The sequence below is a fragment of the Amblyomma mixtum genome, chromosome 1 (assembly GCF_055824585.1).
Source record: "Amblyomma mixtum isolate Tamu chromosome 1, ASM5582458v1, whole genome shotgun sequence".
NCBI classification, from domain to species: Eukaryota; Metazoa; Arthropoda; class Arachnida; order Ixodida; family Ixodidae; genus Amblyomma; species Amblyomma mixtum.
The window spans coordinates 305606510-305620688 of NC_143012.1; the positions used below are offsets into that span (position 1 = coordinate 305606510).

Genomic DNA, 14179 nt, shown 5'->3' on the forward strand with positions numbered 1-14179 from the left:
GCGCAAGAACCCTGTGTCAGATGCCATCAAGTTCTGTTCCATGGAGCAGGCAGCCTTCAAGTTGATGTCTCAGCGGATGGTGCTGAAGGCGCGGCACTCAACACTGGTGAAATTGACATTTGGCAACACACAGACACAGGATTGCTGGACAGGTGAGTGCACCTTGATCTGTCTCAGGTGGGTGTCCCGGCCGTTCTGGTGGTTTGACAGTACAGCAATCTGGATGAAGAAAGTGCGCACAGGACGACCAGCCGAGTCTCTAGTTGCAATGTGCACCCAGCCTGTGGGCTCGTTCAGGTCAACGGCTTCCAGCTCCTGCAGGTCGTGGAAGCTGCTCCCCACACGCACCGAAATCCTGTAAACCAAAAGAAATATTCACTTCTTAAAGGAATACAGATGGCAAATTTTCTGCCTGCGTGTTTTCTTCTTTCAAATGATGCGTTAGACATTAATACACATGCCATGCGGTATGCATCGACGACCAGTAAATAACTTGTTAGTGAATTCTTTTCCCATGATTTCTCGGTTTCAACAGCCTAACAACACTGTGATGTCAAAGCTTAGTAGAGGTCACATGATGTGCAGAAAAACTGCAAATATAAATTGCTGCTCCTTCATTCCCTGTCATTCTGACACTTGATGTCGGTTGGCTTAAGCATTGTAGTGAATTATAATGAAAAAGCAGTGATTATACTGCAGTTTTTTTTTTCATGCCTCTGTTAGTGGTTACATAGCGCTCACCGCTTTGTATAAAATGTGTCACAAGTCTACGACTGGCTTCTTGTGGAAGGAATAAGAAGCATGCATGTCTCTGAAATAAAAACTGTTGAAAGTTGGCAACTTATGTGTGTGTTCGACCTGTCTCTCATCTGTTTCTGTGGTGTTGTTCTGAATGTGTGAAACATGACCTAGTATAGCTTTTTGCAATCTGTGCAGTGGCCCAGAATTTTTGTTACTAATAGAAAGCAACTGCACATTTAACTGCGTGTCTATAGCTTACCATGTTTGAAGGGGTCAGTAAAAAAATGTGCAAAAGTGCTTGCTGTTTCCAAATTTTTATGCATGTCAATGCGTTAACTGCAGGAGATTCTTTTTAAATCCCAATCCAGCTGGCCATAGCCTTATGGTGCACCAAGCATCGCGAAGGAGTCACCTACCTTAGCTAGTTTTTCTGGACAAAAGAAGAGAGAAGAAAAGAGAGAGAGAACAGGGTATTATAGTGAATGCATCTGTAGTCGGATACAACTCGAGAACAAAGTGGCAGATGCCTCTCAAAGGAGTCCCTCAAGCCCATGGCATCGACCGGTTCTCATGGCGTCTTGGTTGATCCCATTAAAGGGACACTGAGGAGAAATTGAAGTTGGCTTGTATCGACAGAATACCAGCTCCTGATTACAAAAACGCCACTCATACTGACAACAAAGCTCTTGTAACGTAGAAAAGAGCAAGAACCAAAATACAGGTATCGCCGCCACAGGCCAAACTCGCAAGTACAAGCGTGATGAGATCATAGGACAAAATAGTGTTGCTAGAACGAATGGTTCTAGCAACACCAGGAACCGAGAAACCATGCATCACTGAGGCGCAGCCAATGCATGAGCAAATCTCCTTGACGTCGCCAGATGGCGCCACGTGCCCGGCTGCTACGCACGCTCCTGAAGCATCGGGACAAATCAGCGCCTGTTTTCCGGCGGTAGGCGGGCTCCCGGTATTCCGCTAGCGGTAACAAGGTACACGGTATGCTAAAGGTGTCTATTTGCGAGAACTTCGTTGACGACTTCGAGAACGAGATCCATCGTAACGCTGGCGAAACGCCAGTGCAAACATAATCGAAGCGACTGTAGCGACGGCCGCAATAGCCGATAGATGCCTTCAACGTGCGGCCGGCGGTAGCTTTCTTTTCGGCTGCTGCTAGGCCGCACTGCTGGCAGCCAGAAATCACGGAGTCTGCGTTACGTCATGTGCACGTCATGTTTCACGTCTCTTAGACCTCTGTCGTCATAGACGAATCCCAAGTTTGAATCAGAGCGGCAGGAAAAACTTTTTCAACTTCGAATCCAAATTTCTTAGAAATAAATGCATCTTTCGCTGCCGGCCAAGTGGCAACAAAGCCATGACATGCCGAACTATCGGATTTTACTATAAAAAAAAAATATTAATAGTGCTCTCCTCAGTGTCCCCTTAAAAGATACTAGTGACCAATCACAGGGGTTGGCAGATGAAAGGGTGTTAGCCACGGCTTAATCGGATTTACCGTGGTGACATGAAAATCTGTGGACACACTGGCTGGAGGGCCTCCTTTTATGAACATCTGCCGCTTTGTTCTTGAGTTGTGGCTGACCACAGCAATCAGAGATGGTATTTGACCCGTGAGCTATTTTAGGACTGCCCAGTATGACATGCCAATGACCAATGTTGTACTGGGTGCCCACACTGAACCTACAAGCACCAAATGGTAATGAGGGCTTTTATATCTTTTTTACTTTCTAACCCTTTTTCTTGGGGCAATAGCTGCGTGCAGTTCTCCCATGGACCACACAACGCCCACAGATGTGCTTGACACTCTGACTAGCACTAGTAGACTGTATACCACCGGAAAGCATAGATTATTCTGTCTCCCAGATGTGCACAACCACAAGCAACAACACACTCAGGAGCAGGCACAAAAGGAGCAAGTGTAAACACAATGCTGCATATACCAGTGTGTTATAGCAGGCCATTGTGCTGTATATTACTGATTGCAAGATTGCTGCCATAAAATAAGCAACATAGCATTAACACAAGTACACAATCCAGCCACCTACTTCCATAGTGGCTGTGTAGCCTCAATACTGTAGGCTGTTGGTTAAGTACAGACTTTTCCAGAAAGCAGAGTTGCAAGTTGAGAAGTCTGCATTTATGCCACTCCTTTGGCTTATAGACCAGATTTTTTTACCCTCGCACGCAGGCTGCGGGCGCGCTCCTACTCTCGACACCAGTCGCCATCTGTCGGCGTGCGCGGCCCGAGGGACTGCAGGTCGCACTGGCGCCGCGTGTAGAACGCATGTTTAAGTGTTCGCTTCTGCCGTTGTTGTGCTCCATCAGCTAAAGTATGAGTGTATGTGCTGTGCGTCACGACTCACATTTTCACTCTTCCAGACAGTACTGCGGTTATCTTGTGCGCAGTTACTCGTTAACGTGACATCAGAGGGTAGTCGACCAGGTAGTGTACGGACTGGAAACCGGCACTTCTAAGTAGATTTCTGCGCTGTCATGTCGTTTGTTGTCGCCTTTTACGTGCGATATCATCTATGATAATTTTATGCATCAGAATGTAGATCTATTGATTTGACTCAGTGGAGTAGTAACTGGATAGGCGAGCTGCAGACTGAAGGTTGTCCCGACGGAGCGCGTGTTTTCGATCACCAGTACGTGTTCGGCATCCTTGCACTGAGCTTGCTCTTGTTCCCATTAAACACATTTCATGCACAGGATTGTAAGCACGACCGCTACCGATTTCAGCTGCTTTTTCTGAACCACAGCGAAATGAGACTCCTTCCTCAGCTTTAAATCTTGTCTCCAGTGCTCTGCTTCAGGCACCTTGTGCATCTGCATCATATTTTGTATGCTGGATGCTTGGCTGCATAGCCAAAGTACCAGGGTTTGAAGCCGGCTGCGGTAGCCGTGTTTCAATGGAGGCAAAATGCAAAAGGCACTCATGTGCTCCATAACATCATTGCACATTAAAGATCCCCAGATGGCTAAAATTATTCCGAAGCCCTCCACTAAGGCACCTCTTTCTCCCTTTCTTCTTTCACTCCCTCCATTATCCCTTCCCTTACAGCTATGGTTGAGGCGTCCACCGAGATACACGAGACAGTGCGCCATTTCCTCTTCTCAAAAACCACCAATATGCTGGACTGTTAGAAAAACCTTTTCTCAGAAATAAGGGAGATGTGCCATGTCCTCTCAAGATTGCGCTTCCATTCTCTCAAAGGTACAGCACTGAATCTTCTGGCTCAGAGGCTCCACTGTACGCGGACGAAGGTTCCAAAATTAACTGGCCGCGTGACTAATAGGCAGCTTGCAGCTGATGATTCGCCCAACACCGGGGCGGACGCACGAAGTGCGATTTCCTTTAGTGTTCAACATGGCCCGCCCTCCTAAATTGCAGATTTTGCAGTGGAACTGCCGGGGGTTTAGAAAGAAGAGGGATTCGCTACAGCAATATGTAGATTCGTTGGATAAATTACTAGATATTATTGCACTGCAGGACGTGAACACGGAAGCCAAACTCAGACCATACAGCACGCATCAAAACAGCTCATCCACTTGCATTCTGGTGCATAAGGATTGCACGGCTGTGACAATTGAGCTGGAGTTAGTCACTGAGGTCAAACATACATTTATTCAGCTTTTACCGAATGTACGCACTAGCAGAAGTGCGTATGTGTTGAACATTTATAGTCGACCGAAGAACAGGGGTGAGTCTTTCGATGAGATTTTTCAAAAGGCCGTGCAATTGGCAAAAAGTGCACCTCTCATCATTGTGGGGGATTTTAACGCGTATAGCTTCATGTGGGGATATAGTAAGGAGGATATTAAGGGTAGGAGACTCGCTGCGGCCATATCGGACCTAGCACTGACTATTCTTACTGACCCGCAGCCCCCACGAGGATTGGCAACAGTGTCTCGAGAGATACATGTCCAGATCTCTCGTTGGTTAAAGGAGCGAGAAACTATGATTGGCACAACACGCAGGAGACCTTAGGGAGTGACCACTGCATTCTCAAGATCTGCCTCGACTACAATAAGCATCGCAGACCGCGAGGGAATGCACGGCTCACGGACTGGTCGTTGTTCCGACAGGCGGAAGACTCTACGCTCAACGCGCCCATTGAAAAGTACGAGGAGTGGGCTGAGTCGCTGCTGAGAGTCAGGGACCGCTTCACACGTACGCTTCAGACATCAGAAGTCCCGGCCATTGACAACCACCTACTACATCTATGGGAGGCCAGAAGAAGTCTCACACGGCGGTGGAAAAGGCAAAAACATAACCGCAAGCTCAAGATCACGAAATTAAGCTTGCAAGCAGAAGAGTATGCATGATCCCTGGCCAAAAACAACACGGCTGATGAATTGATTAGCGCCCATCTTACAAGCCAGGTAATGCGACTGGCCACAACTACGATCAGCCGCAGGGTCTTAGAAGATTTAAACATTAGCTCCCCCTCTCCGCTAACGACATATTCAGACATATTGCAACATTTGCGCCTTGAAAGGCAGACACGCCCGAGGCCCGCTAAGGGTCTCAGTAAATCAGAGGAATGTCACCTTCGCAGGCTACAAACTATGTCTTTCAATAACCCAGCTACGCTTCACGCCATTGAGCCCAAGTCCTTTTTGGCACAGTGCAAATTTTGTTGCCAGAAGGCAAACTTGTACCACATGGTATGGGCTTGTCAGAAAAATGACAGCACTGACATCATAAATCAGCCAACGCGGGAGGGCTGGGAGGCGGCCCTGTCCAGCTCGGACCTCGAGGAACAACGAGCCCTCGTCGCCAGAGCACGGGCAGCGGCTTTCACCAACGGCGTCCCGGACTAGGGACCCAATCAGCCTTCCCTTCAACTAAGGCATTGTGGATTTAATAAACGTGTTCATCATCGTCATCAACAACACTTCATGATAACGGGCAATAACATTGTTAGACCCATGTCACAAGGACAAATTTAATGCCATTATGCCATTAAGTGCCTACTGCCTGAAGTTTTAAAGGCATTCACGTGGTGCCATATGCATAAATTTCATGGCATTAGCCTTACTGCCGTTTGCGACCTACCGAGTCTGCCACAACTCATTCGCCCAAGCAATGCGTACTTCCGTCTCTTTCCACACACAGAAAAGCATGGCACTTTCTTAGCAACAACTTCCTAACCAGTAGCAAATGTTTAACTCATAACTTTCAGTCACATGAGGCATCCCTACTGCATTTTCGATGTGAAGGGTGCATTTTTACCACCACTTCTGATAGACACTCTAGACTTGAGCGCTGACACGCAATTTTATGGAGACTTTTTACACTTATCAAGAACAGGAGCATTTTCTGCTAAACAATTTTCTATTACATTAGGATGACTTTGGCGAGATATTGCGCTCATTAGAACAGTTTATATTTAGGTGAATATTCAGGTGAAATTTGTGACTGCCTTGCAGTCATTGCCCTCGTGACTTTCTTATGACATTAAATGTGGATGCGTAGCATTAACTCCGAAAATAATGACATTAACAAATTTATAAGTCCTTAAGCATATACTGCTATTTCCTGTATGCATGTAGCACAGTTATTAGGAGCAGTATGCATCAGAACTGTGGTACAATAAACTAATAATTAGAAATTTGATAGAGCGCACAGCCGCTAAAATATTAGCAAACTCTCTTCAGTGTGCCTTATTTTAGGTATTGACATTCTTGTGTACCTCTTGTGGTGTGTTTGTTTTGTTTTTGTTTGGCTGGTAATCAGCATTGTAATTCAGGCTAGTTCGTTTCCTGCTTTAATTTCCACCGCCTCCTTTTGCTCTGTAATACAGCACGCATGGTTACAGCAGCAAAATGAAGTTTACTGTGGCCTGTTTGCTTTTCTGTCTGGATGTCTCAAGCAGTCTATATTGAACTCGTGCTAATGACAACTTCATTGTGGTATTCATGTTAAAAGGTCTTAGCTTCAAGTGCATTTGCATAATGACTTGTGTGGCATGTGTGCTGGATATTGAAAGTAGCGTTGGAGGGAACAACTTGTTTCCATGGTACAGCAAAATGCAACATTGTTGTTGTAGTTGCTTTATTTTGCCATCAGGGTCGTTGCGAAAAGGAAGCTGTGTACAAGATTCTGTCGCGGATTGATGGACTGCTGATGGACTAGGCAGCTATGCAAAGGAGCTAAGCAAGGATGAGAGACTTTTGTCTACATATTGAGGACCTTTGCTGCCTTGTAGCTAACGCTTTCCTCCTGTGTGGCTGTACATGTGCAGGTCCATTCTGAGGCATAGGCAGGCTATCTTGGTGAAGACTAAATATAGAGTTAAATTTTGTCTGTTTGCAGCAGGAATAAAAAACCTTAGCTGGTTGAAAATGCCGTGGCTTAGCAAAGAGGCTTGGCACACTAAGAAAACATAGAACGTTTAGTGCCGCATAGATGATTGACACACTCTGTATGCCAGATTGTTTCATCAAACCTTGGGTTGTGCTGATTACTCAGTTTTGGAAAGCACTTCTGGTCACATGCTTGTCAAGTGTAGCAAGTACAGGCTGCTCACACCACAAGAGGTACACAAGGATGTCAATACCTAAAATATTAGCAAACTCTCTTCAGTGTGCCTTATTTTAGGTATTGACATTCTTGTGTACCTCTTGTGGTGTGAGCAGCCTGTACTTGCTACACTCGACAAGCATGTGACCAGAAGTGCTTTCCAAAACTGAGTTATCAGCACAACCCAAGGTTTGATGAAACAATCTGGCATACAGAGTGTGCCAATCATCTATGCGGCACTAAACGTTCTATGTTTTCTTAGTGTGCCAAGCCTCTTTGCTAAGCCACGGCATTTTCAACCAGCTAAGGTTTTTTATTCCTGCTGCAAACAGACAAAATTTAACTCTATATTTAGTCTTCACCAAGATAGCCTGCCTATGCCTCAGAATGGACCTGCACATGTACAGCCACACAGGAGGAAAGCGTTAGCTACAAGGCAGCAAAGGTCCTCAATATGTAGACAAAAGTCTCTCATCCTTGCTTAGCTCCTTTGCATAGCTGCCTAGTCCATCAGCAGTCCATCAATCCGCGACAGAATCTTGTACACAGCTTCCTTTTCGCAACGACCCTGATGGCAAAATAAAGCAACTACAACAACGTTGCATTTTGCTGTACCATGGAAACAAGTTGTTCCCTCCAACACTACTTTCAATATCCAGCACACATGCCACACAAGTCATTATGCAAATGCACTTGAAGCTAAGACCTTTTAACATGAATACCACAATGAAGTTGTCATTAGCACGAGTTCAATATAGACTGCTTGAGACATCCAGACAGAAAAGCAAACAGCCCACAGTAAACTTCATTTTGCTGCTGTAACCATGCGTGCTGTATTACAGAGCAAAAGGAGGCGGTGGAAATTAAAGCAGGAAACGAACTAGCCTGAATTACAATGCTGATTACCAGCCAAACAAAAACAATACTTTCTGCCTGAACGAGCCCTAAAGTTTTCTACCTTCTTTTTGTCATGCATTTCTGCTAGCGCAAAAGGATTGCACACACAGAGCTTCACACTTGTGCCCGCCCATCGGTGCATGTATAGTTATAGTTCCCTTATCGCGCAGCATGCCGCCACGAATACACAGCTACCGCAAACAAAACTCTAGATAAAGAACTAAAATGAGGAGATGTTAATAAGTGGTTTGTAACAGGACGTAAACGAGGCATACTGACAAGACCCACGCACCTGTTGGGAGTGTAGCTCTCGTCAAGCTTGTAGTCTGCGTAGATGCAGATTCCTTGGATCGTTGTCTTTCGCCTGAACTGGATGTTGACTAGGTGCGGCTGAGGCCCATCCGACTGCCAGTACGTGTCAAGGCAGTTGTCCCGGAGCTGGTCGACGCCAAAGCCTGTAAAAAGAAATGCGGTGAACAGGCAAGATTCGCCTGCCGCAGTTAGACGCACCCGACAGCCAGTGGCGGTGTCAGCTTACCAGGCTTACAGGACGACAGGGACCAGACGGCTTGTGCGCCGACTTCCCTGACTTTACCTTCTCTTTCCAAACTCAAAGAATCGCGGACGTAGCCAGAGTTCATGGCAGTACGAGGATATTACGGCGCACAATGCTCACACGCATCTAAAAACAGGCGAAAGAAAGAAAGAATGATACGCTACTATGTCGGTATGCGTTCATATGTCGAGGCTACTATGGTCGCGGTGATGGTTACAAAGGGAATTACGTGACGTGCGAGTGGGCAGGCCTCGCCTGCAAAAGCCGCAGAGGTGTCGCCGGACTGTAACAATCAAATCTAGACACCAGCACGTGCAATGCAACGGCTGACCCGCAGGAATCCCGTGCGCTCGCGCTACAAAGCCTAACCTCGCCCGCTCGAAACAATTTTGCCTACCCAGCGGCCAAAGTACGACGGTAACGTCAGTGTCAGTACAGTAGCGCCGCCAGCAAGCATGAGCACCAAGATATAGGCACCCTGCACCCGCCAGGCACCGCCACCGTCGAGGCTGCGTTCAGCTCCCCCGCGCGGCCAGTTTCTCGACAAGCGTTTGCGGGACGGCAGGCTGGAAACGCTGATTAATCAAAAAAATATGACGTCATACGCGTGACGTCATAGGTCACGTGATATTTAATGACGTCATGTCCGGTTGGGGACAGGCATGTTTTCCCTAGATTTTCCCCCGCCACCGCTCGTCAGCGGACGGGGCTGCTCGCGAGGAGCCGAGAGGCGAGGAGGCAGCGTGCACTGCAGCGTTGCCTCCTCGGCGTGTCCCCGTCATGTCTTTCGACCCGCCGCGGTGGCTCAGTGGCTATGGCGCTCGGCCGCTGATCCGAAAGACGCGGGTTCGATCCCGGTCGGGGTGGTCGAATTTCGATGGAGGCTAAATTCTAGAGGCCCGTGTACTGTGCGATGTCAGTGCACGTTAAAGAACCCCAGGTGGTCGAAATTTCCGAACCCCTTTCACTACGGCGTCCCTCATAGCCTGACTCGTTTTGCGACGTTAAAACCCCAATAAACCATAAACCCATGTTCTTCAGTGCGCGCGCGAGATTAAAAAGCGCACCTGTCGCGCTGCGCTGTCACACTGCATGCCTGCTTCCGTGCATTTCTTGCGGACTCCTTTCAGTCATACTTAGCTATACTTTGACCAAAAGGCTTCTTAAACAGTTATTTCAAGTTTTATTGCTATGTATAAAGAATATGTTTGTAGCAGGTGCGTGAGCCCGAACAAAAGAAAACTGTTTTTATTCCCCTTCAGTATTCCTGCTTATCGAGACTTGAGTATTTATATGTTGCAGTACATCTTTTTTCAGGCATCACAACTGATGTTTCGATGTGTTTGGTAATTGACTTCATTGTAGCTTCATACTTGCACCATTTAAACTCTGCACATAGCTCTTTTTTCACAAAAGGAAATGTGATTAGGTTTCTGAATAGAGCTGTGCACGGGCCGCAATTTCGAACCCGCGCCCGGCCCGGGACTTAACCTACCGACAGGAAGCCCGGCCCGACACTGAAGGACCCTGAGCACGCTCGTGCTCGGCCCGACCTGCAAAGCGGCGACGACACAAAAAGAGAATTTCAGGAAAATGAGTTTATTTCAATGACATTCAAATTTTGACCTCGCATTCCAGATCACAGTTTGGGATTATACACAAGACACAACGCATAAAGGTATAGATTTATCACTCTAAATATGCAAGTTGTTCATTGATGATGGCTTGATCGAAACAAGAGCGGCGCTCTTTCATTACGAATCCTGCGGCGCTGAAATTTTTCTCGCTGCTTGAATTGGTGGCCGCAACGGCTAATACTTCCATAGCAAGAGAAACGCTTGAAGTATGAAGGGGAATGACAGACGTGGTGTCGTAAGCCATGGATGGCGTGCCATAACAGGAAGACTTTTTGACTTGTTAGAGGATAAGCGAGCAAATAAGCGACAGGGCGGCGCTATACTGCGAATGCCGATGTGGCCGCGACGTCCCTGCTTGTACTATTCACGGGAAGGCACGGTGCTGTGTTCACTTTGCTGACAAGCGATTACGGCGAAACGCAGCACTGCGCCAGAATAGTACAAGCTGAGCCGTAGTGGAGGCGCCAGTGACATTCTTCTAATGCTTTTCATGTGGTGCCCCCCCCCCCTCATGTGGTGCCCCCCCTCCTTCGCTCTCGCCCCCGACTATTGTCCGTCTCCCCGGCCGGAACCTGCCGGGTAGGCGGACAAGAGAGAAGGCTGCCGGCTCTGCAGTGCGCTGCGAGTGGCGAGTGGAAGAATTTAACCTTTTCCCGATGTGCTGCTGCAGCGCTACTCCGTGACCCCGCGACCTCGCGTGCGCCGTACGCAGCCCTGCCTCCGCTTCCCAGAACCATCCTTTCTTCTTACAAGGCGCCCAAAACTGGTTGCTTTGCCCCAACTTTGGTACTTGCTAGAACGAAAAATGCGTTTATAGCCCCAGCTAGCTTTTTTTTTTTTTTTAGCGTTTGTACTATCTTCCCGTCCTTGTACATGCCCTCCTGGATGGTCTAGACACAAATCACTTCCTGCTGTGCATGCAAGACGCCCAGCGCACCACAGCCATATTCGCACTTCCACATATATGATACATTTTTTGCCCAACTTAGAGCCTTGGGCGTTTGGTTGTGAGTAACACCGTATGGCGCGTAATGCATTCCCATCAGGCAGAATTAAAATATGAGAAAATTCATCGCAAGATATATTTCCTTGTATTCTCCAAGTAAATTACTTCTATACTAACTCCTCCCTTCTGAAGTGACCAAAAGATAAAACAACTCAGCGTGTAAAAAAGGTGAATGCAAAAATACACTACTTTTGTGCAAAATTCACAGGAAGTGCACTTAAATTGCCACAAGTGCATGGCCAATTAAGGAAAAAAAAAACAAGGGCAAAGGACGGAGACGCACAACAGGAACACAGGACGACGCTGTGTTCTGTGTTCCTGTATTCTGTGTTCCGAGTTCTGTGTCCCCGTCTTTTGCGCTGGTTTTCTTTCTACAATCGTGAACCAATTAACTCGCCCAGCTCTCCACTCTACTGGACCAATAAGGCATCAAGCTTCACAGTGCATTAGTGTTATATCTTACGCTACATATTTTCGAATTGTTTTTGCTCGGCATACACGTCTTTCATTTGCTTAGGAAGAAAGCAGCGCAGTCAAGAAAGTTACTCCCTCCTGCCAGCGAAAATTAAAAAATGCGGGTTTTTCAGCGCCAGTATAAAATCTTTGCATGCTGACGGCATGTTGAAATTTTCGTTAATGCACCGTAATAATTATCTCATGAAGCCCCAGCTCTTGTGGCCCAGGACGAAGAGTACGATGATTTATGGCAATATTTGAGGTGCATTTATGAGCCAAGTTCTTATTGCTCTAACGTTCTCCTAAGCAAATAAAACTGAAAATTGTGATAATTTTGATAATGCTTTATGGAGCTAACACTACCAGGACGTGGTAAATAAACAAAAAATAAATTCTTTGATAAAGGCCTGTACGCTGCACTTGTGCTGCTCATTTATTTCATGCTGTCCATTTTCTCAGTGCAGTGTCTTCTTTGATATGCATATTTCTGGCTCATTACATACTTTGCTTCGGTTCACAATTCTTCTTTTAGCTATATTTCATCCACTTTCCTGCCATAATCTCTATTCAAACGTAATTTGTGTAATTTTGCTTTGTCCGGGCTCCTGCAATGTTCTAGTATATATGAATGATGTGAAGACCTGTTTCAAGCTGTTGCACTATAATTCAGTCTAACCTCCTCGATCACGATCACCTAAGCCTTTCCTTATCTGTTGCCATACTTTTTTATGGAAACACTTAAAAACAAAGCCCCATGATCTATTTCAGTATTGTTTTATTTGCCGATCTAATTTTTTCGAAGATAACATGGGATACCAACTCCCCTTTAATGTCCCCGTTCTCGTCTCGAAGTCGCGAATTTTTAGATGTGCGCTCAGTATTCTTGTTAGTGCATTTGTGCTCACAAGGGACTATAACAGCCAACGCGGCTACTACGCTAGATTTAATCCTGACAAATCGATCTGACATAGTCTCACCTATTACATACCTAAGCCGCCGCGGTGGCTCAGTGGCTATGGTGCTCGGCTGCTGACCCAAAAGACGCGGGTTCGATCCCGGCCGCGGCGGCTAGAATTTCTTTGGAGGAGAAATTCTTGAGGCCCGTGTACTGTGCGATGTCAGTGCACGTTAAAGAACCCCAGGTGGTCGAAATTTCCGGAGCCCTCCACTACGGCGTCAATCATAGCCTTAGTCGCTTTGGGACGTTAAACCCCATAAAACCAAAACCAAACCATTACATACCTGCCAGGCATCAGCGACCACTTGCTAATGCACTATGACATTAATCTAGCCACTCCGAACACTAACAAAAAGAAAAAAAATAATAATACGAGACTACAATGAAGCAAATTTTCAGGCGATAAATAATGAACTATTTTTTTTTATCGATGCTTTCCCATAGCTTTGGTGTCCGCAGCATTCAAACCAACTGGAGCATGTTCACAGCTATAATCACCCAACTCACAGAACAATACACTCCTGAACGCACTGCTACCACCCACTCAATAGCTCCCTAGTGTAATAATCACATTAAACGTTTATCTAACAAAAAGAAAGCCTCTACCGCATCGCAAAGTTCTCGCCAACTAGTGAGCGATCGGACTTCGTATTCAGCGGCTTCCAACATGTATGTTCAGGCGCTCAAAAGCGCTAAAAGCACTTCCACTCACATGTAACCACCAATGTCAAAAATTCTGGCGGGTCATTAATCCTTCCACCGACGATAGTTTTGCGTTATTTGACCCGTTAGGCGACCTCATCCCTTCCGACGTTCGCGTCACGATTCTTAACCGCGTAATCACTGACAACTTTACACCCATATCTGATGTATTCATATGCCTACAACTCACCACTTCAACTATGTTTTCATGCCACCTATAACTGTTGCTCCTACTGGTGTGAATAAGCTTATTGATGGACTCAGTGTTCATTCCGCTCCGGGTTATGACTGCGTTACTTAAAAAGCACTGCAGCTTATTCGCCCATTATACTAACCAAACTTTTCCAGCATTGACCAGTCAACGCTGCTACTGAGTGGAAGATCGGAAAGGTGGTTACAGTCTACAAATCCGGCAGCAAAGCATCCCCTATTAATTATCGTCCCATATCCCTTACCAATACTTGACCCAAAATGTTCAAACATATAATATTCACCAACCTTGTTAACTTCCTTTCATTGAACAACTTTTTATGTCAGCGCAACATTGTTTTCGAAAACTTTACTCTTGCGAAACACAGTTAATATAGTTTACACATGCATTGCACTGTATTCTAGACCTATCATCACTAACTGGCTGTATATTTCTGAATTTTTCAAAGGCTTTCGACGATGTATGTCA

General features: G+C 46.3%; 2 protein-coding genes across 3 annotated transcripts in view; both read right to left on the bottom strand.

Moving 5' to 3' along the window:
- The window catches only part of Aasdh (Aminoadipate-semialdehyde dehydrogenase), a 38695-nt gene extending 38394 nt beyond the window's left edge, over positions 1 to 301 (bottom strand). Inside the window, exon 1 of one of the 2 annotated variants that reach the window (XM_089566742.1) lies at positions 163 to 299. The gene's annotated coding sequence lies outside the window, so the exon portion shown is untranslated. Of the gene's footprint in view, positions 1 to 162 lie in introns of both variants that reach the window. The other variant, XM_089566746.1, reaches the window with a different exon arrangement.
- Positions 69 to 9217, bottom strand: LOC149372291 (anaphase-promoting complex subunit 10-like). Its single transcript, XM_089566748.1, has 3 exons — positions 8724 to 9217; positions 8478 to 8640; positions 69 to 355 (listed from the first exon to the last, which is right to left on the bottom strand). Exons 1-3 carry the CDS (start codon positions 8824 to 8826, stop codon positions 70 to 72), a joined length of 552 nt encoding a protein of 183 aa, XP_089422874.1. The 5' UTR covers positions 8827 to 9217; the 3' UTR covers position 69.
- Positions 9218 to 14179: the final 4962 nt, after the last annotated feature.

Excerpts from the sequence above, each read along its gene's own strand:
- LOC149372291 (XM_089566748.1), bottom strand. The coding sequence starts at position 8,826 with ATGAACTCTGGCTACGTCCGCGATTCTTTGAGTTTGGAAAGAGAAGGT. Across the intron at positions 8,641-8,723 it reads CCTGTCGTCCTGTAAGCCTG|GCTTTGGCGTCGACCAGCTC; the intron begins GTAAGCTGACAC and ends TTCTTTTTACAG. Across the intron at positions 356-8,477 it reads GAGAGCTACACTCCCAACAG|GATTTCGGTGCGTGTGGGGA; the intron begins GTGCGTGGGTCT and ends TTTGGTTTACAG.